This window comes from Bombina bombina, chromosome 2 (assembly GCF_027579735.1).
Source record: "Bombina bombina isolate aBomBom1 chromosome 2, aBomBom1.pri, whole genome shotgun sequence".
NCBI classification, from domain to species: domain Eukaryota; kingdom Metazoa; phylum Chordata; class Amphibia; order Anura; family Bombinatoridae; genus Bombina; species Bombina bombina.
The window spans coordinates 682,415,656-682,440,995 of NC_069500.1; the positions used below are offsets into that span (position 1 = coordinate 682,415,656).

At 39.9% G+C, this 25,340-nt stretch overlaps 1 protein-coding gene across 1 annotated transcript in view; it reads left to right on the forward strand.

The window, feature by feature from the left end:
• The window catches only part of FOCAD (focadhesin), a 1,237,844-nt gene that overhangs the window by 398,837 nt on the left and 813,667 nt on the right, over positions 1-25,340 (forward strand). The window contains 1 exon segment of the mRNA XM_053702659.1: positions 18,592-18,798. Within this exon segment, the coding sequence (XP_053558634.1) occupies positions 18,592-18,798 (207 nt within the window).

Sequence of the window (25,340 nt, forward strand, 5' to 3'; positions counted from 1 at the left end):
GGCAGAAATTGGAAGAAGAATCTGCCTGGAGGTTGATGATCTTAGCGGTTTGTAACTAAGGTCCATTGCTGTTCTCACACATAACTGAAGAGTATGGAAAGAAAACTTCAGTTGGGGGGACGGTTTGCAGATCACCTGCTTTGAGGTATGTTCAGTATATTTTTTTCTAGAGAGATAAGGTCTAGAAAATGCTGAAAGTGCCTGGTATATTTGAGGTAAGCCTGATACAGTGATTTAACAACGACTGGGATCATGCTTACAAGATAAGGGTAATATTCATGTTAACTCTCATATTACTTAGTGTAAAAACTTTTGCATAACTTACAGAAAAAACGTTTTTTCTCTGAGGGTGATAAATCTTTATTTGGGGCCTAGTTTTCCACATGGCTTGTTAGATTACTTTTAGGAGTACTTTTTCTTTCATGTAATTAGCAAGAGTCCATGAGCTAGTGACGTATGGGATATACATTCCTACCAGGAGGGGCAAAGTTTCCCAAACCTCAAAATGCCTATAAATACACCCCTCACCACACCCACAAATCAGTTTTACAAACTTTGCCTCCTATGGAGGTGGTGAAGTAAGTTTGTGCTAGATTCTACGTTGATATGCGCTCCGCAGCAGGTTGGAGCCCGGTTTTCCTCTCAGCGTGCAGTGAATGTCAGAGGGATGTGAGGAGAGTATTGCCTATTTGAATTCAATGATCTCCTTCTACGGGGTCTATTTCATAGGTTCTCTGTTATCGGTCGTAGAGATTCATCTCTTACCTCCCTTTTCAGATCGACAATATACTCTTATATATACCATTACCTCTACTGATTCTCGTTTCAGTACTGGTTTGGCTTTCTACTACATGTAGATGAGTGTCCTGGGGTAAGTAAGTCTTATTTTCTGTGACACTCTAAGCTATGGTTGGGCACTTTTATATAAAGTTCTAAATATATGTGTTCAAACATTTATTTGCCTTGACTCAGGATGTTCAACATTCCTTATTTCAGACAGTCAGTTTCATATTTGGGATAATGCATATGAATTAATCATTTTTCTTCTTACCTTAAAATTTGACTTTTTCCCTGTGGGCTATTAGGCTCGCGGGGGCTGAAAATGCTTCATTTTATTGCGTCATTCTTGGCGCGGACTTTTTTGGCGCAAACATTTTTTTCTGTTTCCGGCGTCATACGTGTCGCCGGAAGTTGCGTCATTTTTTTGACGTTTTTTTTCGCCAAAAGTGTCGGCGTTCCGGATGTGGCGTCATTTTTTACGCCATAAGCATTTAGGCGCCAAATAATGTGGGCGTCTTTATTGGCACTAAAAAATATGGTCGTCACTATTGTCTCCACATTATTTAAGTCTCATTATTTATTGCTTCTGGTTGCTAGAAGCTTGTTCACTGGCATTTTTTCCCATTCCTGAAACTGTCATTTAAGGAATTTGATCAATTTTGTTTTATATGTTGTTTTTTCTATTACATATTGCAAGATGTCTCCGTTTGTCCCTGAGTCAGAAGCCACTTTTGGAAAAATGCTTAACTGAGTTTCAGTTCTACCAAAGCTAAGTTCATTTATTTTTGTTATAAATGTTTATCTTTAGCTATGGTTTGTAATAAGTTATTATGATATACTTTTACATGCGGATTCCATTAGTATTTATGCTTTATACATTTCCATTCTTAAGTGCAAGAAATGTTTAGAAGATTTATAAGAAATATTTTTTCTGATTAAGGCTATGTCTGACTTCGTGCCTTCTAATACGATTTTTAGGTCTTTTTCACTTCTTTTTTAATTATTGAAGTTTCAAATGACCAACACTTTTTTTGGCGCTAAAAAATATGGGCGTCACTATTGTCTCCACATTATTTAAGTCTTATTATTTATTGCTTCTGGTTGCTAGAAGCTTGTTCACTGGCATTTTTTCCCATTCCTGAAACTGTCATTTAAGGAATTTGATCAATTTTGCTTTATATGTTGTTTTTTTCTATTACATATTGCAAGATGTCCCAGATTGACACTGAGTCAGAAGATACTTCTGGAAAAACGCTGCCTGGTGCTGGATCTACCAAAGTTAAATGTATCTGCTGTAAACTTGTGGTATCTATTCCTCCAGCTGTTGTTTGTAATGAATGTCATGACAAACTTGTTAATGCAGATAATATTTCCTTTAGTAATGTTACATTACCTGTTGCTGTTCCATCAACATCTAATACTCAGAGTGTTCCTGTTAACATAAGAGATTTTGTTTCTAAATCCATTAAGAAGGCTATGTCTGTTATTCCTCCTTCTAGTAAACGTAAAAGGTCTTTTAAAACTTCTCATTTTTCAGATGAATTTTTAAATGAACATCATCTTTCTGATTCTGATAATGGTTCCTCTGGTTCAGAGGATTCTGTCTCAGAGGTTGATGCTGATAAATCTTCATATTTATTCAAAATTGAATTTATTCGTTCTTTACTTAAAGAAGTCTTAATTGCATTAGAAATAGAGGATTCTGGTCCTCTTGATACTAAATCTAAACGTTTAAATAAGGTTTTTAAATCTCCTGTAGTTATTCCAGAAGTTTTTCCTGTCCCTGATGCTATTTCTGAAGTAATCTTCAGGGAATGGAATAATTTGGGTAATTCATTTACTCCTTCTAAACATTTTAAGCAATTATATCCTGTGCCATCTGACAGATTAGAATTTTGGGACAAAATCCCTAAAGTTGATGGGGCTGTCTCTACTCTTGCTAAACGTACTACTATTCCTACGGCAGATAGTACTTCCTTTAAGGATCCTTTAGATAGGAAGATTGAATCCTTTCTAAGAAAAGCTTACTTATGTTCAGGTAATCTTCTTAGACCTGCTATATCTTTAGCGGATTTTGCTGCATCTTCAACTTTTTGGTTAGAAGCTTTAGCGCAACAAGTAACAGATCATAATTCTCATAGCATTGTTAATCTTCTTCAACATGCTAATAATTTTATTTGTGATGCTATCTTTGATATCATTAGGGTTGATGTCAGGTATATGTCTCTAGCTATTTTAGCTAGAAGAGCTTTATGGCTTAAAACTTGGAATGCTGATATGTCTTCTAAGTCAACTTTGCTTTCCCTTTCTTTCCAGGGTAATAAATAATTTGGTTCTCAGTTGGATTCTATTATTTCAACTGTTACTGGAGGGAAAGGAACTTTTTTACCACAGGATATAAAATCTAAAGGTAAATTTAGATCTAATAATCGTTTTCGTTCCTTTCGTCACAATAAGGAACAAAAGCCTGATCCTTCATCCACAGGAGCGGTATCAGTTTGGAAACCATCTCCAGTCTGGAATAAATCCAAGCCTTTTAGAAAACCAAAGCCAGCTCCCAAGTCCACATAAGGGGCGGCCCTCATTCCAGCCCAGCTGGTAGGGGGCAGATTACGATTTTTCAAAGAAATTTGGATCAATTCAATTCACAATCTTTGGATTCAAAACATTGTTTCAGAAGGGTACAGATTTGGCTTCAAGATAAGGCCTCCTGCAAAGAGATGTTTTCTTTCCCGTGTCCCAGTAAATCCAGCGAAGGCTCAAGCATTTCTGAAATGTGTTTCAGATCTAGAGTTGGCTGGAGTAATTATGCCAGTTCCAGTTCTGGAACAGGGGCTGGGGTTTTATTCAAATCTCTTCATTGTACCAAAGAAGGAGAATTCCTTCAGACCAGTTCTGGATCTAAAAATATTGAATCGTTATGTAAGGATACCAACATTCAAAATGGTAACTATAAGGACTATCCTGCCTTTTGTTCAGCAAGGGCATTATATGTCCACAATAGATTTACAGGATGCATATCTGCATATTCCGATTCATCCAGATCACTATCAGTTTCTGAGATTCTCTTTCCTAGACAAGCATTACCAGTTTATGGCTCTGCCGTTTGGCCTAGCAACAGCTCCAAGAATTTTTACAAAGGTTCTCGGTGCCCTTCTGTCTGTAATCAGAGAACAGGGTATTGTGGTATTTCCTTATTTGGACGATATCTTGGTACTTGCTCAGTCTTCACATTTAGCAGAATCTCATACGAATCGACTTGTGTTGTTTCCTCAAGATCATGGTTGGAGGATCAATTTACCGAAAAGTTCATTGATTCCTCAGACAAGGGTAACCTTTTTAGGTTTCCAGATAGATTCAGCGTCCATGACTCTGTCTCTGACAGACAAGAGACGTCTAAAATTGATTTCAGCTTGTCGAAACCTTCAATCACAATCATTCCCTTCGGTAGCCTTATGCATGGAAATTCTAGGTCTTATGACTGCTGCATCGGACGCGATCCCCTTTGCTCGTTTTCACATGCGACCTCTTCAGCTCTGTATGCTGAACCAGTGGTGCAGGGATTACACAAAGATATCTCAAGTAATATCTTTAAAACCGATTGTACGACACTCTCTGACGTGGTGGACAGATCACCATCGTTTAGTTCAGGGGGCTTCTTTTGTTCTTCCGACCTGGTCTGTAATTTCAACAGATGCAAGTCTGACAGGTTGGGGAGCTGTTTGGGGGTCTCTGACAGCACAAGGGGTTTGGGAATCTCAGGAGGTGAGATTACCAATCAATATTTTGGAACTCCGTGCAATTTTCAGAGCTCTTCAGTCATGGCCTCTTCTAAAGAGAGAATCGTTCATTTGTTTTCAGACAGACAATGTCACAACTGTGGCATACATCAATCATCAAGGAGGGACTCACAGTCCTCTGGCTATGAAAGAAGTATCTCGGATACTGGTATGGGCGGAATCCATCTCCTGTCTAGTTTCTGCGGTTCATATCCCAAGTATAGACAATTGGGAAGCGGATTATCTCAGTCGCCAAACGTTACATCCTGGCGAATGGTCTCTTCACCCAGAGGTATTTCTTCAGATTGTTCAAATGTGGGGACTTCCAGAAATAGATCTGATGGCTTCTCATCTAAACAAGAAACTTCCCAGATCCAGGGATCCTCAAGCGGAAGCAGTGGATGCATTGTCACTTCCTTGGAAGTATCATCCTTCCTATATCTTTCCGCCTCTAGTTCTTCTTCCAAGAGTAATCTCCAAGATTCTGAAGGAATGCTCGTTTGTTCTGCTGGTGACTCCAGCATGGCCTCACAGGTTTTGGTATGCGGATGTTGTCCGGATGGCCTCTTGCCAACCGTGGACTCTTCCGTTAAGACCAGACCTTCTGTCGCAAGGTCCTTTTTTCCATCAGGATCTCAAATCCTTAAATTTAAAGGTATGGAGATTGAACTCTTGATTCTTAGTCAAAGAGGTTTCTCTGACTCTGTGATTAATACTATGTTACAGGCTCGTAAATCTGTATCTAGGAAGATATATTATCGAGTCTGGAAGACTTACATTTCTTGGTGTCTTTCTCATCATTTTTCCTGGCATTCTTTTAGAATTCCGAGAATTTTTCAGTTTCTTCAGGATGGTTTGGATAAAGGTTTGTCTGCAAGTTCCTTGAAAGGACAAATCTCTGCTCTTTCTGTTCTTTTTCACAGAAGGTTTGCTATTCTTCCTGATATTCATTGTTTTGTACAAGCTTTGGTTCGTATAAAACCTGTTATTAAGTCAATTTCTCCTCCTTGGAGTTTGAATTTGGTTCTGGGGGCTCTTCAAGCTCTTCCGTTTGTACCTATGCATTCACTGGACATTAAATTACTTTCTTGGAAAGTTTTGTTTTCTTTTGGCCATCTCTTCTGCTAGAAGAGTTTCTGAATTATCTGCTCTTTTTTGTGAATCTCCTTTTCTGATTTTCCATCAGGATAAGGCGGTGTTGCAAACTTCTTTTAAATTTTTACCTAAGGTTGTGAATTCTAACAACATTAGTAGAGAAATTGTGGTTCCTTCATTATGTCCTAATCCTAAGAATTCTAAGGAGAGATCATTGCATTCTTTGGATGTAGTTAGAGCTTTGAAATATTATGTTGAAGCTACTAAGAATTTCTGAAAGACTTCTAGTCTATTTGTTATCTTTTCCGGTTCTAGGAAAGGTCAGAAGGCCTCTGCCATTTCTTTGGCATCTTGGTTGAAATCTTTAATTCATCATGCTTATGTCGAGTCGGTTAAATCTCCGCCTCAAAGGATTACAGCTCATTCTACTAGGTCAGTTTCTACTTCCTGGGCGTTTAGGAATGAAGCTTCGATTGATCAGATTTGCAAAGCAGCAACTTGGTCTTCTTTGCATACTTTTACTAAATTCTACCATTTTGATGTGTATTCTTCTTCTGAAGCAGTTTTTGGTAGAAAAATACTTCAGGCAGCTGTTTCAGTTTGATTCTTCTGCTTATAATTTCAGTTTTCTTCATTATAAGATTTAAACTTTATTTTGGGTGTGGATTATTTTTCAGCGGAATTGGCTGTCTTTATTTTATCCCTCCCTCTCCAGTGACTCTTGCGTGGAAGATCCACATCTTGGGTAGTCATTATCCCATACATCACTAGCTCATGGACTCTTGCTAATTACATGAAAGAAAACATAATTTATGTAAGAACTTACCTGATAAATTCATTTCTTTCATATTAGCAAGAGTCCATGAGGCCCACCCTTTTTTTGTGGTGGTTATGATTTTTTTGTATAAAGCACAATTATTCCAATTCCTTGTTTTTTATGCTTTCGCACTTTTTTCTTATCACCCCACTTCTTGGCTATTCATTAAACTGATTTGTGGGTGTGGTGAGGGGTGTATTTATAGGCATTTTGAGGTTTGGGAAACTTTGCCCCTCCTGGTAGGAATGTATATCCCATACGTCACTAGCTCATGGACTCTTGCTAATATGAAAGAAATGAATTTATCAGGTAAGTTCTTACATAAATTATGTTTTTTAAGGCCCTCTGACATTGAGTGCATGGTGGGAGGGGCCTATTTCTTTCATGTAATTAGCAAGAGTCCATGAGCTAGTGATGTATGGGATATACATTTCTACCAGGAGGGGCAAAGTTTCCCAAACCTTAAAATGCCTATAAATACACCCCTCACCACACCCACAATTCAGTTTTACAAACTTTGCCTCCCATGGAGGTGGTGAAGTAAGTTTGTGCTAGATTCTGTCATTAATACTATTTCTCCTCTTTGGAGTCTTAATTGGGTTATGAAGGTTTTTCAGGCTCTTCTATTTGGAGCATATGCTTGCTCTGGACATTCATTACTTTCATGGAAAGTATTGTTCTTTTTGGACATCTCTTCAGCTAGAACATTTTTTGAATTATCTGTTCTTTCTTGTGAATCTCCTTGTTCTGATTTTTCATCAGGATAAGGTGTTTTTTTGCTGTCCTCATTTCAATTTTCACCTAAAGTTGTGAATTCTAACAACATTAGTGGAGGAATTATTGTCTTTTCCTTGTGTCCTAATCCTAAGAATTTTTTGGTAAGATTCTTACATTCTTTAGGATGTGGTAAGAGTTTTGAAATATTATGTTGAAGCTACTCAGATTTCAGACAGACTTCTAGTCTATTTGTTATCTTTTCTGGTTTTAGGAAGGTCAGAAGGCTTCTGCCATTTCTTTGGCATCTTGGTTAAGCTTTTGATTCATTATGCTTATTTGGAGTCAGATTATTCCCCGTCTCAGAGGATTACGGCTCATTCTACTAGGTCAGTTTCTACTTCCTGGGCTTTTTAGGAATGAAGCTTCTGTTGATCAAATTTGCAAAGCAATGACTTGGTCTTCTTTGCATACTTTCACTAAATTCTACCATTTTGATGTTTTCTCTTCTTTAGAAGCAGTTTTTGGTAGAATAGTACTTCAGGCAGCTGTTTCAGTTTGATTCTTCTGCTTATAATTTCAGTTTTTTTCATTTTTAAAATTGAAACTTTTGATTTGGGTAGTGGATTAATTTTTCAGCGGAATTGGCTGTCTTTATTTTATCCCTCCCTCTCTAGTGACTCTTGCGTGGAAGTTCCACATCTTGGGTATTTATATCCCATACGTCACTAGCTCATGGACTCTTGCTAATTACATGAAAGAAAACATAATTTATGTAAGAACTTACCTGATAAATTCATTTCTTTCATATTAGCAAGAGTCCATGAGGCCCACCCTTTTTTGTGGTGGTTATGATTTTTTTGTATAAAGCACAATTATTCCAATTCCTTATTTTTTTTGATGCTTTCGCTCTTTTCTTATCACCCCACTTCTTGGCTATTCGTTAAACTGAATTGTGCGTGTGGTGAGGGGTGTATTTATAGGCATTTTAAGGTTTGGGAAACTTTGCCCCTCCTGGTAGGAATGTATATCCCATACGTCACTAGCTCATGGACTCTTGCTAATATGAAAGAAATGAATTTATCAGGTAAGTTCTTACATAAATTATGTTTTTCGCACACTTTATGCGCAGTTGATATTCTGACTGCAAAAATCGTGTTTAAGGGCAGGTAGGAGCCACAGCAGAGCTGTGGCAGTGTGTTTGACTGTTTTTTAATGGTTTTACCGTTTTTCTAATCCGGTTTGGTGCCTAAGGGGTTAATCATCCATTTGCAAGTGGGTGCAATGCTGCTTTAGTCTCTTATAGACACTGTAAAAATTTCGTAGAGTTTACTACTTTTTAACACTGTTTTGCAGTTTATGTGGTAGTTTTTTTCTCTTAAAGGCACAGTACCGTTTTTGTTTAATTGCTTTTTCACATTTTGTTTAATTGCTTGCTGGTCTCATTACTAGTCTGTTAAACATGTCTGACATAGAGGAAACTCCTTGTTCATTATGTTTAGAAGCCATTGTGGAACCCCCTCTTAGAATGTGTACCAAATGCACTGACCTTTCTATAAGTTATAAAGACCATATTATGGGTTTTAAAGATTTATCACCAGAGGTTTCTCAGACTGGCAAAAGGGAGGTTAAACCACCTAGCTCTCCCAATGTGTCAGAACCTATATCTCCCGCGCAAGTGACGCCAAGTACATCTGGCGCGTCCAATGCGTTTACCTTACAAGACATGGCGGCAGTTATGAATCATACGCTCACAGAGATATTGTCCAAACTGCCAGGGTTACAAGGAAAGCTAGACAGCTCTGGGGCTAGAACAAATACAGAGCTTTCTGACGCTTTAGTAGCTATGTCTGATATGCCCTCACAATGTACAGAAGCCGAAGCAGGAGAGCTTCTATCTGTGGGTGACATTTCTGATTCAGGGAAGGTGTTACTTCAGTCTGACTCTGAAATGACAGCATTTAAATTTAAGCTTGAACACCTCCGCTTGTTGCTCAGGGAGGTTTTAGCAACTCTGGATGACTGTGACACCATTGTAGTCCCAGAGAAATTGTGTACAATGGACAAATACTTTGCAGTGCCTGTTTACACTGATGTTTTTCCAATCCCTAAGAGGTTTTCAGAAATTATTATGAAGGAATGGGATAGACTAGGTGTACCGTTCTCTCCCCCTCCTGCTTTTAAAAAGATGTTTCCCATAGATGCCGCTACGCGGGACTCGTGGCAGACGGTCCCTAAGGTGGAGGGAGCAGTCTCTACCCTAGCTAAGCGTACAACTATCCCCGTCGAGGACAGTTGTGCTTTCCTAGATCCAATGGATAAAAAATTAGAGGGTTTCCTTAAGAAAATCTTTATACAACAAGGTTTTATTCTCCAGCCTCTTGCATGCATTGCCGCAGTCACTGCTGCAGCGGCTTTCTGGTTTGAGTCTCTTGAAGAGGCTCTACAGGTGGAGACCCCGTTGGATGATATCCTAGACAGGCTTAAAGCTCTTAAGTTAGCCAATTCATTTATTTCTGACGCAGTTTTTCATTTAACAAAGCTAACGGCTAAGAATTCAGGTTTTGCCATTCAGGCGCGTAGGGCGCTATGGCTTAAATCCTGGTCAGCTGACGTTACTTCAAAGTCTAAGCTTCTCAACATCCCCTTCAAAGGGCAGACCCTATTCGGGCCTGGACTGAAGGAGATCATTTCTGATATTACTAGAGAAAAAGGCCACGCCCTTCCCCAGGATAGGTCCAACAAATTAAGGACCAAACAGACTAATTTTCGTTCCTTTCGAAACTTCAAGAGTGGCGCAGCTTCAACTTCCTCTACTGCAAAACAAGAAGGAAATTTTGCCCAGTCCAAGCCAGTCTGGAGACCTAACCAGGCTTGGAACAAGGGAAAGCAGGCCAGAAACCCTGCTGCTGTCTCTAAGACAGCATGAAGGAGTAGCCCCCGATCCGGGACCGGATCTAGTTGGGGGCAGACTTTCTCTCTTCTCCCAGGCTTGGGCAAAAGACGTCCAGGATCCCTGGGCTCTGGAGATTGTTTCCCAGGGATATCTTCTGGATTTCAAAGCCTCATCTCCAAAGGGGAGATTTCATCTCTCACAATTATCTGCAAACCAGATAAAGAGAGAGGCATTCTTACGTTGTGTTCGAGACCTTCTGGTTATGGGAGTGATCCACCCAGTTCCAAGAGAGGAACAGGGGCAAGGATTCTATTCAAATCTGTTTATAGTTCCCAAAAAAGAGGGAACTTTCAGACCAATCTTGGATCTCAAAATCCTAAAACATTTCTCAGGGTCCCATCCTTCAAGATGGAGACTATTCAAACCATCCTACCTATGATCCAGGAGGGTCAATATATGACTACCGTGGACTTAAAGGATGCTTATCTCCACATTCCGATACACAGAGATCATCATCGGTTTCTCAGGTTTGCCTTCCTAGACAGGCATTACCAGTTTGTGGCTCTTCCCTTCGGGTTAGCCACGGCACCAAGAATCTTTACGAAGGTTCTAGGGTCCCTACTGGCGGTTCTAAGGCCACGAGGCATAGCGGTGGCTCCTTACCTAGACGACATTCTGATACAGGCGTCAAATTTTCAAATCGCCAAGTCCCATACGGACATTGTTCTGGCATTCCTGAGGTCTCATGGGTGGAAGGTGAACGAAGAAAACAGTTCTCTCTCCCCTCTCACAAGAGTTTCCTTCCTAGGAACTCTGATAGATTCAGTAGAAATGAAGATTATTCTGACAGAGGTCAGGTTGTCAAAGCTTCTAACTTCCTGCCGTGCTCTTTATTCCACTTCTCAGCCATCAGTGGCTCAGTGTATGGAAGTAATCTGCTTAATTGTAGCGGCAATGGACATAGTTCCGTTTGCCCGCCTACATCTCAGACCACTGCAACTTTGCATGCTCAATCAGTGGAATGGGGATTACACAGATTTGTCCCCTCTGCTAAATCTGGATCAAGATACCAGGGATTCTCTTCTCTGGTGGCTATCTCGGGACCATCTGTCCATTGGAATGAGCTTCCGCAGGCCAGAATGGACTATAGTGACGACAGATGCCAGCCTTCTGGGCTGGGGCGCAGTCTGGAACTCCCTGAAGGCTCAGGGTTCGTGGACTCAGGAGGAAGCCCTCCTTCCGATAAACATTCTGGAACTAAGAGCGATATTCAATGCTCTTCAGCCTTGGCCTCAGCTAGCTGCGGTCAGGTTCATCAGATTTGTTGGACAACATCACAACTGTAGCCTATATCAACCATCAGGGGGGTACAAGGAGCCCCCTGGCGATGTTGGAGGTTTCAAAGATAATTCTATGGGAAGAGGTTCACTCTTGCCGTCTCTCAGCTATCCATATCCCAGGAGTAGAGAACTGGGAGGCGGATTTCCTAAGTCGGCAGACTTTTCATCCGGGGGAGTGGGAGCTCCATCCGGAGGTATTTGCCCAGTTGATTCAATTATGGGGCAAACCAGAACTGGATCTCATGGCGTCTCGTCAGAACGCCAAGCTTCCTCGTTACGGGTCCAGGTCCAGGGATCCCAAGGCAGCGCTGATAGATGCTCTAGCAGCGCCCTGGTCCTTCAGCCTGGCTTATGTGTTTCCACCGTTTCCTCTGCTCCCTCGTCTGATTGCCAAGATCAAGCAGGAGAGAGCTTCGGTGATTTTGATAGCTCCTGCGTGGTCACGCAGGACTTGGTATGCAGATCTGGTGGACATGTCATCCTTTCCACCATGGACTCTGCCGCTGAGGCAGGACCTTCTACTTCAAGGTCCTTTCAAACATCCAAATCTAATTTCTCTGCGTCTGACTGCTTGGAGATTGAACGCTTGATTCTATCAAAGCGTGGTTTTTCCGAGTCGGTCATTGATACCTTAATTCAGGCTCGAAAGCCTGTCACCAGGAAAATCTATCATAAGATATGGTGCAAATATCTTCATTGGTGTGAATCCAAGGGTTACTCATGGAGTAAAGTCAGGATTCCGAGAATCTTATCCTTTCTCCAAGAGGGATTGGAGAAAGGATTGTCTGCTAGTTCCTTAAAGGGACAGATTTCTGCTCTGTCTCTTCTTTTGCACAAACGTCTGGCTGAGGTTCCAGACGTTCAGGCGTTTTGTCAGGCTTTAGTTAGAATTAAGCCTGTGTTTAAACCTGTTGCTCCGCCATGGAGTTTAAATTTAGTTCTTAAAGTTCTTCAAGGGGTTCCGTTTGAACCTTTGCATTGCATAGATATTAAACTTTTATCTTGGAAAGTTCTGTTCCTAGTAGCTATCTCCTCGGCTCGAAGAGTTTCGGAGTTATCTGCTTTACAGTGTGATTCCCCTTATCTGATTTTCCATGCAGATAAGGTATTTTTGCGTACCATACCTGGGTTTCTTCCTAAGCTAGTATCTAATAAGAACATCAATCAGGAGATTGTTGTTCCTTCATTATGTCCTAATCCTTCCTCAAAGAAGGAACGTCTTTTACACAATCTTGATCTGGTTCGTGCTTTAAAGTTTTATTTACAAGCTACGAAGGATTTTCGTCAAACATCTGCTTTATTTGTTGTCTACTCTGGACAGAGGAGAGGCCAAAAGGCTTCGGCAACTTCTCTTTCTTTTTGGCTGAAAAGCATAATCCGCTTAGCTTATGAGACTGCTGGCCAGCAGCCTCCTGAAAGAATTACAGCTCATTCCACTAGATCGGTGGCTTCCACATGGGCTTTTAAAAATGAGGCCTCTGTTGAACAGATTTGTAAGGCGGCGACTTGGTCTTCGCTTCACACTTTTTCTAAATTCTACAAATTCGTTACTTTTGCTTCTTCGGAGGCTATTTTTGGGAGAAAGGTCTTACAGGCAGTGGTGCCTTCCGTTTTTGTTCCTGCCTTGTCCCTCCCTTGATCCTTGTCCTAAAGCTTTGGTATTGGTATCCCACAAGTAATGGATGAACCCGTGGACTTGATACACCTTTACAAGAGAAAACTAAATTTATGCTTTCCTGATAAATTTTTTTCTCTTGTGGTGTATCCAGTCCACGGCCCGCCCTGTCTTTTTAAGGCAGGTGTTTTTTATTTTTGAAACTACAGTCACCACTGCACCCTATAAGTTTCTCCTTTTTTCTTGCTTGTCTTCGGTCGAATGACTGGGGGTGGCAGTTAGGGGAGGAGCTATATAGACAGCTCTGCTGTGGGTGTCCTCTTGCAACTTCCTGTTGGGAAGGAGAATATCCCACAAGTAATGGATGAACCTGTGGACTGGATACACCACAAGAGAAATAAATTTATCAGGTAAGCATAAATTTTGTTTTTTTATTTGCTTCTTTTTGTATTATGGATCAGGACGCTGTGCAGGGTGTTACTTGTAGCTTATGTTTTGATGCCCAGGTGGAACTCCCAGTACCTTTTTGTTCTTCATGTATTGAAAGAACTTTAGCTTATGGAAATAGACTTTTTGACCCTGAGCCATCATTAGCTAAGGCTGATGCTGTTCAGGAGCCTCCTTTTTCAGATGTGCTGCAGCTTTCTCCTCAAGCGTCCCAATCCTATTCATCTGCACATGCAGTGCCCTGCGTTTCCTCTCATGCCCCGTCTGGAGTTATTTTGCAAGATATTGCTGCCCAAGTATCTTCTGCGGTATCTGAGGCGCTGTCTGCTTTTTCCCATGCTGCAGGGAAAACGCAAAAGTAAATTTAAAGAAAAAGTAAGTAAGGTTTCTGATCCTGAAGTGGCTAATCAAAGTATTTTCTCTCAGAAGTCTGCGGATGAAGATTCTTCGGGTGCATCTGAGGGTGATATTTTGGATTCAGGCAGTATAATTCCTTCTACTAGAGTATCTGCAATTCAATTAGGATGAGAGGCATTCCTTGAACTGGGTTCAGGGTCTTCATCTCTGGGAGTGACAGTTCCAGTCCCAGTTTGTGAACGGGATATAGGTATTTACCTGATATATTTCAGATTCTGTCCTTCAAAGTAGTATCCTTTCTCCTTTGGTTCTAGTGGGCTTGTTCATAACGAACTTAGACCTGAGAGATTTATTGTTTGCTTAATCGGAATCTTCTCTAGTTTTCTTAGTTTTCGCTAACCCAGTCAGACCTTTAGGTCTTGGGATATTGCAAGTATGTTTTTCTGGACAATATATAGTTCAGGTATCATCCTGACTTCGAGCTAACTCTCTTTTAAGAGATCTTGTCCAATCTTCTTTTCCGGGGATTGGAAATGAATCTGGAGAAGAGTTCCCTTGTTCTATCCACAAGCCCAAAGGCAGAACTTTTTTTCACTTTCTGCGATGAGTTTTTTTTTTTTATGAAAAATTTTCTGCAGGTCTCTTTTAAATTAAATTTGATTTTAAATTAGGAATTAACACACACACACACATTATATATATATATATATATATATATATATATATATATATATATATATATATATATACACACACACATACATATATATATATATATATATACACATACATATATATATATATATATACATACATACATACATACACACATGGTATATGTTTATTGAAAGAGAAAGACAGAGGCATATTTTTTTCTTTGGTAACTAATGCAGGGACATGGCAAATTTTATTACTAAAAATTGCCGTGTTGCTATGTGCCTGCATAGATTGCTGCATTAGTTTTTATTAAAAGTATGTCATGTGTCTGTAAGAATATGATTTTTTAAAAAAAAAAAAAACAAATTCAGGAAACAGGGTTTCTATCATTTTAGACAATTATAGCCTAGATTATGGCTTCATTAATTGATATACACCAGTAATTCTCACTAAAGGTGTAATCTGCCAGGGTTGTAATATAAATTAAGGGCAGGTGTGATGTTCCTAATAATTTGAGTGTATGGTGAAAACAGTTAAAATGTGAGATCCATAGCTCCTAAATGGGAAAAAAAAAGTTTGTTTGCAAGTTATATACTAAGTATGAAAAATACATTTGGTAAATATGTTAGACACAGAAAAACTTCAAATGTGAGCAACCAATGTAGACACTGGTGTTTTTTTAATTGAGCTCAGTGTTTTTCCAAATGCTCATTTTAAACATTCCTACCCCTTTCGTAAATCTGATTGCTAAAAAACAACAAACCCTCTACACATGCAAGGTCAACATACAACATTACTCTATTTAATAAGAGGAGCTTCACCGTTCCACCGTTGTTTATTTGAAGTGTGGGGTGTAAACTGTTATAAATCAAGCCTCCACGGCTTGCAGGAAGTAGCCACTCTGACATTTCCTCCGCAATGGAAAGGCTCAGCAGTACCGCGCACACGAGTGGAACAGCCCTCCCCACAGCTACTTAACAAAGTAGATGTTAACCCATGGCTTTCAAAATAGCTGCAGTGTCTTGCACAGAAATATATTGCAGCAATCTATGTTGGGAATAGGATGGGGGTTAAAATGAAAGCAGTGCAGCCACTGTGATCCGATATGCACTGTGAGGGCACGCAGAGGTGAGGAGGAACTGACTTGCAGTTAAATTTTTTTAATTTAATTAAACAGCGCACAAAGAGGACTGCTTCAGCTCTGTGCTGTGCATCTGTAATGTCACCACCTTTCTTCAGGCATGCCGCATTTTATGCGATGACATCGCAGATCACAGTATGTTCTGCCATGGGGTCCACAAGGGTAATTTATTTGGGACTACCGCCACAATACCCTGAATGCACCCGAGTTTGTTTGATCTCGGAAGTTATGCAGGGTCAGATCTGGTCAGTACCTGGATGGGAGACCGCCTGGGTACACCAGGTGCGGTATGCTTGGACCTTATTTGATTCTTTATCTAGGAGATGTCTTTCAGAGGTCATAAAATCAAGGATTTATTTATTTTCCCCACTCTGCAGTCTTCTGTCTGGCCAACAGTAAGCTCTAGTGGCAGTTGGATAGCTTAGCCATCTTGCAACCAGGAGGTTGGGAGTTTGGATTTAGCTGCAGTTTATATTTCTTCTCTTTTCTGCGACCCTGTATATGGAGGGAATTGGTCTGATGGTATTCCATGGACTTCATTCCTTTTGCTATTTTCCATGACATGGAGAAGTTTTGGATCTGTCTTAAAGGATAGATTTAGATCAGATGGCAAGAGACTTTCTTCCATAGTATTTTTTCAGGAGTATCTCCGGGCGCGTGCTTCTGGAGATATTCCTTGGTGATGTGACCATGGATGCCAGCCTGCTGGGCTGGTAAGCTGTCTGGGTCTTGTTTAAGGATTATGGACTTGGAAGTGTCTGCTCTCCTCTTTAAACATCTTGTAGTTGAGAGCAATTTGCAGTGCTCTGATGACTTGACTTATTTATCGTTTATTCTGGTAAGAGGAGAGGACAGAAAGCTTCTACTACCTCTTTCTTTTTGGCTGAAGAGCATCATCCGATTGGCTTATGAGACTGCCGGACGGCAGCCTCCTGAACGAATTACAGCTCACTCTACTAGAGCTGTGGCTTCCACATGGGCCTTCAAGAACGAGGCTTCTGTTGATCAGATATGTAAGGCAGCGACTTGGTCTTCTCTGCACACTTTTGCCAAATTTTACAAATTCGATACTTATGCTTCTTCGGAGGCTATTTTTGGGAGAAAGGTTTTGGAAGCCGTGGTGCCTTCCGTTTAGGTAACCTGACTTGTTCCCTCCCTTCATCCGTGTCCTAAAGCTTTGGTATTGGTTCCCACAAGTAAGGATGAAGCCGTGGACCGGACACACCAATGTAGGAGAAAACAGAATTTATGCTTACCTGATAAATTTCTTTCTCCTACGGTGTGTCCGGTCCACGGCCCGCCCTGGCTTTTAGTCAGGTTTCAATTTTTTTCTTTCTATACACTACAGTCACCACGGCACCCTATGGTTTCTCCTTTTTCTCCTAACCGTCGGTCGAATGACTGGGGGGCGGAGCTAGAGGGGGGTCTATATGGGCAGCTTTTGCTGTGCTCTCTTTGCCATTTCCTGTTGGGGAAGAGAATATTCCCACAAGGAAGGATGAAGCCGTGGACCGGACACACTGTAGGAGAAAGAAATTTATCAGGTAAGCATAAATTCTGTTTTTTTCTCCAGGGTGGTCTGGAGAAGGGTTTGTCAGTCAGTACCCTGAAGGGTCAGTTTTCTGCATTGTCTTTTTTGCTACATAAGCATTTGGTGGTCGTGCCAGATGTGCAATCTTTTTATCAGGCACTGGTTTACATCAGGCCTGTGTTTAAGTCGGTTGCTCTCCCTTAGGGTTTTACCCTTGTTCTTAAAGTTTTGCAGTAGGCTATGTTTGAGCCTTTACTTTCCATAGATATTAAGTTGTTATCTTGGAAGGTTTCGGATAGAAATATTAATCAGAAAATTGTTGTTCCTTCTCTGTGTCCTTATTTTTCTTCTCATAAGGAACGTTTGTTGCACAACTTTGATGTGCATGCTTTTATTTTCTATCTACAGGCGACTAAGGATTGTCGCCAGTTTGCTGTTTATTTCTCTGGGAAACATAAAGGTCAGAAAGCTTCAGCTACTGGTTTATGAGACTACTGGACAGCAGCCTCCTGAGAGAATTTCAGCTCATTTCACTAGGGCTGTCCCTTCTTCTTGGGCTATCAAGAAGGACATTTCTGTAGAACAGATTTGCAAGGCCGCAACTTGGTCCTCTCTGCATACTTTTTCCAAATTTTCCAAATTTGATATTTTTGTCTTAGCTGAGGCTTCTTTTTGGAGAAAGGTTCTTCATGCAGTGGTGCCTTCTGTTTAGGTTACATGTCTTTGTCCCTTCCTAATCATCTGTGTCCTCTAGCTTGGGTATTGATTACCACTAGTAATTGATGATTCCGTGGACTCACCATATCTTAGGAAAGAAAACATAATTTATGCTTGCCTGATAAATTTATTTATTTCCGGATATGGTGAGTCCACAGCCCACCCTTTATTTTAAGACAGTTATTTTTAACTAAAACCTCAGGCACCTCTACACCTTTGTGTTCTTTTTCCATTTTCCCTTCGGCTGAATGACTGGAGGTTATGGGTAAGGAAAGTGACATATATAGCAGCTTTGCTGTGGTGCTCTTTGCCTCCTCCTGCTGGCCAGGATTGATATTCCCACTAGTAATTGATGATTCCGTGGACTCACCATATCCACAAATAAATAAATTTATTAGGTAAGCATAAATTATGTTTTTACAATAATGCATGTGTATATAAGATGATCTACATTTTTTTTGTCTTGTGACATTAAAAAGTTATTTTCTTAAACCAAGAGAATCACATAGGTATCTTCTGCTATGTACTCAGACCGATGCTGTTTGCCACTTTTTAAAATTTTATTTTTTTAGACTTTGGTTGAGACCATTTTATGTTGTGTGTGTGGGGTGGGGGGTCGATGTGAGCTATTCTAATTACCAAACTTTGGGTTATATCATTGTGTGATTTTATATTGTTTTGATACAAAATGCATTTTTTACACAGCTTACAAGTTTGACCGAGGTTGCAGAAGCTACAGAATTCCTAAAAGATTTGTGTGAAAGTCTACAGCGTCACCCAGATTTTTGGGGGAATGAACTTCATTTACTCTCACTTCAGGTCTTGTGTGCTTGTGAAGTCAGCTTGAAGATCGCAGGAGACTGTTTCTCACTAATACAAATTCTAGAAAGTAATGTGGAGTATCTTAAAGATGTAAGTACAAATATTAACTTTATTGTTACAGTTGTTTATGTATGTTTGCGTGTGTATGTATATATATATATATATGTGTGTGTGTGTGTATATGTATGCATATATAATGGTGGTATTAATGGTGAGGCAGCTATATTACCTCTATTCTTCTCTGAATTGTATATATTAAGGTCACTTAGGTTTTTTTTCCTAGAACATTTTAATAGCCCTCCTTTGTATGGTGTGTAGTGTCTAGCCAAACCACACTGTGATATACAATGTTTTGAGTGTCTTCTCCAAATCATACTATGGATAATCATTTTCACACTGTGAAAGGGAGTTATGGATTACATTTTTTTAAATTGGTTTGTAGGGTGCCTATATAACAACAATTTGGCATTTTATTTGTTTTATTACAAACAAATATAATTTAATTAAAAAAAAAATATTGGAGGAAGGAGCATCCCATTAATCCCCTTAAAGGAACAATTTACTCAAAAAGTTGATTTAGCTTGTGGTACCCCTACCTATTCTGAATGTTTCTGGCATTAGGTCCAAGCTATAGATAAGCTGTGTAAACACAGCCAGCAGAATAAATTACACTCCCAGTGGGATATAGAAGAGTTAAGGTAATAAAATGTTAATTTTCCATTGTTCTCTACAAGTGTTGATCTTTGGTTAAGGACAGAAATAATATAAAGAAGCATGTATATGTATACAATGTGATAAAGTAATGAGATCTGATTATACCTACAAGCTTAACCCATTGTATTAGGCTGTGACTTCAAAAGACAAAACCAGCTAATTCATATACACTAATAAGCCTTAAAAAGCACATTTTCATACATTTTATACTGTTGGTACAAAATATAATTGGAAACGCATTAAAGGAAAAACTATTTTACAGTATACTGTCCCTTTAATCTAACTTGTGGATTCTACGGACTTAAAGGGAAAGTCAACACCAGAATTTTTGTTGTTTATAGATAGATAATCCCTTTATTACCCATTCCCCAGTTTTGCATAACCAACACTGTTATATTAATATACTTTTTACCTCTGTGATTAACTTGTATCTAAGAATCTTCTGACAGCCCCCTGATAATTTTATTTATTATCTATTGGCTTTGATTTTAGCCAATTAGCGCAGTGTCTGCCACAAGCCACTGGTGTGATCACAATGTTATCTATATGGCTGACATGAACTAGCTCTCCCCTTTTGTGAAAAGCAAATAAAAAAGCATGTGATAAGAGGCAGCCTTCAAGGGCTTAGAAATTATAATATGAGCCTTCCTAGGTTTAGCTTTCAACTAAGAATACCAAGGGAACAAGGCAAAATTGGTGATAAAAGTATATTGGAAAGTTGTTTAACCCTTTAATTGCTAATGACAGCTCTGAGCCCTCAGAGTTTCCCACTCTGGTGCCAATGATGGCTCAGAGCCGTCACTAGCACTCTCCCACCTTGAGGGAGATCTGGGGGCTTCCACCCACTCCTACCACGGCGATCGTGCCTGTAGAGTGACAGGCATCGCCGGGGCTTCCCGTTTTGCGTGGTTACGTCACGCACAATAACGTGATGAAGTCACCACACAACTTTATTTATACTTAACAAAGTTAAGTATAGAAGCAAGGGGCATGCTGCTTAGAAGCCTGTATCTCAGGCATCTAAGCAGCTATAGACCCCCAAGACCCACCATTGGAAAGGTAATCACCTAACCTTTCAAACAGTGTAAGCATTGGTGGTCTGATAAAAATAAAAAAAAAAAGTTAAAAAAAATTGTTCAAAAAATAAACAAATAATAAAACGTGCTTAGCACTCAAAAGGGTTAAAATTACATGCCCTATTTGAAACATGAAAGTTTTTTTTTTTTTTTTGGACTTGACTGTCCCTTTTACAGATGATTGGCTGGTGTTCAATTTCTTTCATGTAATTGGCAAGAGTCCATGAGCTAGTGACAGGAGGGGCAAAGTTTCCCAAACTTCAAAATGCCTATAAATACACCCCTCACCACACCCACAATTCAGTTTTACAAACTTTGCCTCCTATGGAGGTGGTGAAGTAAGTTTGTGCTAAGATTTCTACGTTGATATGCCTCAACTTTCTGGTTGGAGAATTTAGCGCAACAAGAATTGGATCCTGACATATCTAGCATTATTCGCTTACTGCAACATGCTAATCATTTTATTTGTGATGCCATTTTTTGATATTATCAAAATTGATGTTAGATCCATGTCTTTAGCTGTATTAGCTAGAAGAGCTTTGTGGCTTAAATCTTGGAATGCTGATATGACATCTAAATCTAGATTACTATCTTTTTCTTTCCAAGGTAATAATTTATTTGGTTCTCAGTTGGATTCTATTATTTCAACTATCACTGGAGGAAAAGGAGTTTTTCTGCCTCAAAATAAACAACCTAAGGGTAAATCTAAGGCTTCTAACCGTTTTCGTTTCTTTCGTCAGAATAAGGAACAAAAACTCAATCCTCCTCCCAAGGAATCTACTTCCAATTGGAAGCCTTCCTCAAATTGGAATAAATCCAAGCCATTTAGGAAACCAAAGTCAGTCCCTAAGTCCACATGAAGGTGCAGCCCTCATTCCAGCTCAGCTGGTAGGGGGCAGATTAAGGTTTTTCAAGGATTTTTGGATAAAATCTGTCCAAAATCATTGGATTCAGAGCATTGTCTCTCAAGGGTATCGAATAGGATTCAAAGTAAGACCTCCTGTGAGAAGAATTTTTCTCTCGCGTGTGTTTCAGACCTGGAGTCTTCAGGGGTAATCATGCCAGTTCCTCCTCAGGAACAAGGTTTGGAGTTTTATTCAAACCTATTCATTGTACCAAAGAAAGAAAATTTATTCAGACCAGTTCTGGATCTGAAAATTTTGAATCGTTATGTAAAGAGTACCAACTTTCAAGATGGTGACTATAAGGACTATTCTGCCTTTTGTTCAGCAAGGACATTATATGTCCACAATAGACTTGCAGGATGCATACCTTCATATTCCGATTCATCCAGAACACTCTCAGTTTCTGAGATTCTCTTTTCTACACAAGCATTACCAATTTGTTGCTCTTCCATTTGGCCTAGTAACAGCTCCAAGAATCTTTTCAAAGGTTCTGGGTGCCCTACTATCTGTAATCAGAGAACAGGGTATTGCGGTGTTTCCTTATTTGGACGATATCTTGGTACTAGCTCAGTCTTTACATACTGCAGAATCTCACACAAATCAACTAGTGTTGTTTCTTCGGAAACATGGTTGGAGGATCAATTTAACAAAAAGTTTCTTGATTCCTCAGACAAGGGTCACCTTTTTAGGCTTCCAGATAGATTGTGTCCATGACTCTGTCTCTAACAGACAAGAGACGTTTAAAATTGGTCGCAGCATGCAGGCACCTTCAGTCTCAATCATTCCCTTCAGTGGCTATGTGCATGGAAGTTTTAGGTCTCATGACTGCAGCATCGGATGCGATCCCCTTTGCTCGTTTTCACATGAGACCTCTAAAGCTTTGCATGCTGAATCAATGGTTCAGGGATTATACAAAGATATCACAATTAATATCCTTGAATCCCAATGTACTGTTTGGTTCAAGGGGCTTCTTTTGTTCGGCCAACCTGGACTGTGATCTCAACAGATGCGAGTCTTTTAGGTTGGGGAGCTGTTTGGGGATCTCTGACAGCACAAGGGGTTTGGAAATCTCAAGAGGCGAGATTACCAATAAATATTTTAGAACTCTGTGCAATTCTCAGGGCTCTTCAGTTCTGGCCTCTACTAAAGAGAGAACCGTTCATTTGTTTTCAGACAGACAATATCACAACTGTGGCTTGTGTCAATCATCAGGGTGGGACTCGCAGTCCCCAAGCTATGAAAGAAGTATCTCGGATAATTGCTTGGGTGGAATCCAGCTCCTGTCTAATCTCTGCGGTGCATATCCCAGGTGTAGACAATTGGGATGCGGATTATCTCAGCCGCCAGACTTTACATCCAGGGGAGTGGTCTCTCCATCCATATGTGTTTTCTCAGATTGTTCAGATGTGGGGTCTTCCACAGATAGATCTCATGGCCTCTAATCTAAACAAGAAACTTCCCAGACACCTGTCCAGGTCCAGGGATGTTCAGGCGGAAGCAGTGGATGCGCTGACATTTCCTTCGTGTTATCATCCTGCTTACATCTTCCCGCCTCTAGTTCTACTTCCAAGAGTGATCTCCAAAATCATCATGGAACAGTCTTTTGTGTTGCTGGTGGCTCCAGCATGGCCACACAGGTTTTGGTATGCGGATCTGGTTCGGATGTCCAGTTACCCGCCTTGGCCACTTCCATTACGGCCCGACCTACTATCTCAAGGTCTGTTTTTCCATCAGGATCTCAAATCATTAAATTTGAAGGTATGGACATTGAACGCTTAGTTCTAAGTCATAGAGGTTTCTCTGACTCAGTGATTAATACTATGTTACAAGCTCGTAAATCTGTCTCTAGAAAGATTTATTATAGAGTTTGGAAGACTTACATTTCATGGTGTTCTCATAAATTCTCCTGGCATTCTTTTAGAATTCCTAGAATTTTACAGTTCCTTCAGGATGGTTTGGATAAGGGTTTGTCTGCAAGTTCCTTGAAAGGACAAATCTCCGCTCTTTCTGTTTTATTTCACAGAAAGATTGCTATACTTCCTGATAAGACTCCTTGGAGTCTTAATTTGGTTCTGAAGGCTTTACAGGCTCCTCCATTTGAACCTATGCATTCTTTAGACATTAAACTACTTTCTTGGAAAGTGTTGTTTCTTTTGGCCATCTCTTCTGCTAGAAGAGTTTCTGAGTTATCTGCTCTTTCTTGTGAGTCTCCTTTTCTGATTTTTCATCAGGATAAGGCAGTTTTATGGACTTCTTTTCAATTTTTACCTAAGGGTGTGAATTCTAACAACATTAGTAGAGAAATTGTTATCCCTTCCTTATGACCTAATCCTAAGAATTCTTTGGAGAGATCCTTACATTCTTTGGATGTGGTAAGAGCTTTGAAATATTATGTGGAAGCTACTAAAGATTTCAGGAAGACTTCCAGTCTATTTGTTTTATTTTCTGGTCCTAGGAAAGGTCAGAAGGCTTCTGCTATTTCCTTGGCTTCTTGGTTGAAACTTTTGATTCATCAAGCTTATTTGGAGTCGGATCAGGCCCCGCCTCAGAGAATTACAGCTCATTCTACTAAATCAGTCTCCACTTCGTGGGCTTTTAAGAATGAAGCTTCAGTTGATCAGATTTGGAAAGCGGCGACTTGGTCCTCTTTGCATACATTTACTAAATTCTACCGTTTTTATGTATTTGCTTCTTCGGAAGCAGTTTTTGGTAGAAAAGTTCTTTAGGCAGCTGTTTCAGTTTGATTCTTCTGCTTTTGATTTAAGTTTTTTTCTTTCAAAAATGAAAATAAACTTATTTTTTTGGGTTGTGGATTAATTTTTTCAGCGGAATATGGCTGTTTTTATTTTTATTCCCTCCCTCTCTAGTGACTCTTGAGTGGAAGACTCCACATCTTGGGTATTGATATCCCATATGTCACTAGCTCATGGACTCTTGCCAATTACATGAAAGAAAACATAATTTATGTAAGAACTTACCTGATAAATTAATTTCTTTCATATTGGCAAGAGTCCATGAGGCCCACCCTTTTTATGGTGGTTATGATTTTTTTGTATAAAGCACAATTATTTATATATCGCAACAAATACCAGATATAAAGGTGATTAATTTGCCTGGTAGGATCCTAACACCCTTTGAACTTGAGGTCCTAAGTATGGGCCTGGGTTTTGCTCCTACCAGATCATTTAACCTCTTTGACACTATAACGGATGTAAATAGACGGGTGAGGGACCTTACTCTAAAAAAATGATTTTGGACCAAGGCTGCTAACAACACTATCAATACCGAAGCCAATATGGACACTAGTAATAATACTGCTAGTATATTACCAAGAATTTCAGATATTTTTGATTTCGAAGAAGGAAGGGATTTCTACACATTACAGGATCTAGGCTCTTATCATTTGAGAGATCCTACAAGTCTAAAAACCTCCCATGGACAATTTAAGCCGAAATCTATCTTTTACCCTGTGAGGGTAAGAGTCCCTTTTTGGAGGCCTTCCACCACAGGGTAGAGGAAGACTTGGTTAAGCTTTCTAGGAGCCACGTTAGCCATCCTAATTTGCGGCCTGAATTATGACAAGCTTTGGCCAAATTGCAAACATATGATATAGTCATCAAACAGGCTGACAAAGGAGGCAGTATTGTGACTCTTGACAGAGCAGCATATATACATGAGGCTATGAGACAACTTAACGATAGAGAAGTGTACACTAGACTCTTAAGAAATCCAACTGAAAAGTACAAAAAGAAACTTTTGGATTTACTAGATGATGGAGTTCAGGAGGGAATCTTTGACCTAGACACACATAATTATCTATTGGTACCAAATCCAGTACTCCTGATTTTTCACCACCTCCCCAAGGTCCACAAATTCTTGGAGGAGGTGAGGGGGAGGCCTATTGTGTCAGGCATCGGTTCCCTTTTTGAGCACCTCT